The sequence below is a fragment of the Solanum tuberosum genome, unplaced genomic scaffold (genome assembly GCF_000226075.1).
Source record: "Solanum tuberosum cultivar DM 1-3 516 R44 unplaced genomic scaffold, SolTub_3.0 scf00141, whole genome shotgun sequence".
NCBI classification, from domain to species: domain Eukaryota; kingdom Viridiplantae; phylum Streptophyta; class Magnoliopsida; order Solanales; family Solanaceae; genus Solanum; species Solanum tuberosum.
This window is the reverse complement of record NW_006239075.1, coordinates 322,393-324,249: the sequence shown is the minus strand read 5'-3', so window position 1 is coordinate 324,249 and position 1,857 is coordinate 322,393. Positions and strand designations below refer to the sequence as shown.

The window sequence follows — 1,857 nt, the reverse complement described above, 5'->3', positions numbered from 1 at the left end:
AAAAAAAAAAAAAAAAAAGTAAGAAACTCACTTATTTTCCCAGAAAACATTTTCTTTCATACCGAACACACCTGAAACTCAACTTTTGCGACCAAAATGGAATAAATGTTACCCAAATCCACACTTAGAAGTAAGTCCACACAGAAATTTAACAGTTCACCTTGTGTTTTAAATCAATCCATATCGTCCCTATAATTGCTCTTAAGTTCACAAATAATTTAAAAAAAAAAAAAACGAATTAAAGATTTCATAATTCAGTGCCATCAAATCCCAGAGCTATTATTAGTATACTATTAGTCAATACTAGTCAAAATGAGAAAACATAGAGAAAGAGAGGATACTTGAGATCGTGATTGGGGAGAGAAGAGGAAGATCCGGGACGAACAGAAGACATCTCAATAACAGCACTATCATTGTCATGAGCCACCACTGGACTGTATTTTCGTCCAATAACTGAAGGGAACTCATTTTCCTCCGCAATCTCAATCTCTTCTCCACCTTCCATTGCCCCCCTAATTCGAAGCTGTCAAGTCTGAACTACCCAAACCAGAAAGTGTTAAACGCGAGAAAAGAGGTTTTTAAGCTGCTATTCAGTGCAGAAAATGGAAATGAGGAGAAAGAGATCTGACAATTCATGATTTATTTATATGTAGAGAGATAGAAAGGGAGACAGAGAAGAGACAAGTTGAGAGAGGAGACAGAAATTGAAACGGAGGGAAAATATGAGGGCTTTTTTTGACGAAGTCATAACTGTTTGGACCAAAATGGAAGGTCGAGGACTTAGTGGGGGGAAATGGGAGAGAAAAAACTTGACACTCGTTGCCTATTTCGTTTGACCATGGTTTTTATTGAAATGAAATGATATCTTTGACTTTATTTGTTTGGTAAATGGATTTAACATAATCCTATAAATTTAATGTAGATTTGCTAGTAGGTGTTTCATGTTTGGCCATAGAATTTAAATGTTTTAAATTTTATTTAAAATTTATTAATTTTGATATAAAAATTGAGTTGTACTTGGTTTTTTTTGTAAAGAACATTTCAATATTTCAACGTTATCAGGTACTTAAATATAATTTTAAAAATAAAAAAAAGTAACTAATTCTAAACTATTTTTCAAAATTAAAATACATCTTAAAATTTGGTTGAAAAATTCTACAGTTAAACATGGATTTTTTTTTTAAAATATTTTTTATTTTTTATTTTTCACACTATAGCTGAAACTCATATTAAAAATTGACTGAACCCAAATTCATCTCAAAAAAAATCATGAATAATAAATTTAGACTATTTCTCAGTTTGTGCGTGTCCACCCTGATTTTTCCTTGTTTCCATTTTCCTTCCCTATTAAGCTTTCCTCATTTGCTTAGTAGTATTATCAAAATTGCATCAAAAGACCAAATAGTTTTTATCTCTTGAACATTGATTGGACCTCAATTAAGTTTGACCATCTAGAAATTCACAAGATATTTTTTTACTTTCTAGGTTTTGCACAAAATATTAAAAAGTTTATGACGATAGAAAATAAGCTTGAAATTAAAAAAAAAAAAATCATTTTATGCATGTTATTATTTTGATCAATAACATACTAGAAAAACTCTAGAAATTTTGACCCTCACACAAGCAACCTTTAAGCAATTTTAATCACCATTTGAGAGTGAAAATATATTGAAGACAACCCTATCAAAATAACTAAATCCAATTTGTAACTCTTCAAACTCAATCATAACTAAATAAAAATGGTGGAAAAATGATTTATTTGTAGTAAAAGGAAGAACAAAAGAAAATATGAAAAAAAGATGAAACATGAAAAAATAAGTGTGATTCCCTTGTCATAAAAAAAAAAAAAAAAAAACA

General features: G+C 29.6%; 1 protein-coding gene across 1 annotated transcript in view; it reads right to left on the bottom strand.

Moving 5' to 3' along the window:
• Positions 1-685, bottom strand: part of LOC102589794 (cation-chloride cotransporter 1) — an 18,157-nt gene extending 17,472 nt beyond the window's left edge. The window contains exon 1 of the mRNA XM_006352923.2: positions 342-685. Coding sequence (XP_006352985.1) covers positions 342-505 — 164 coding nt within the window. The 5' untranslated portion in view covers positions 506-685. The remainder of the gene's footprint in view (positions 1-341) is intronic.
• Positions 686-1,857: the final 1,172 nt, after the last annotated feature.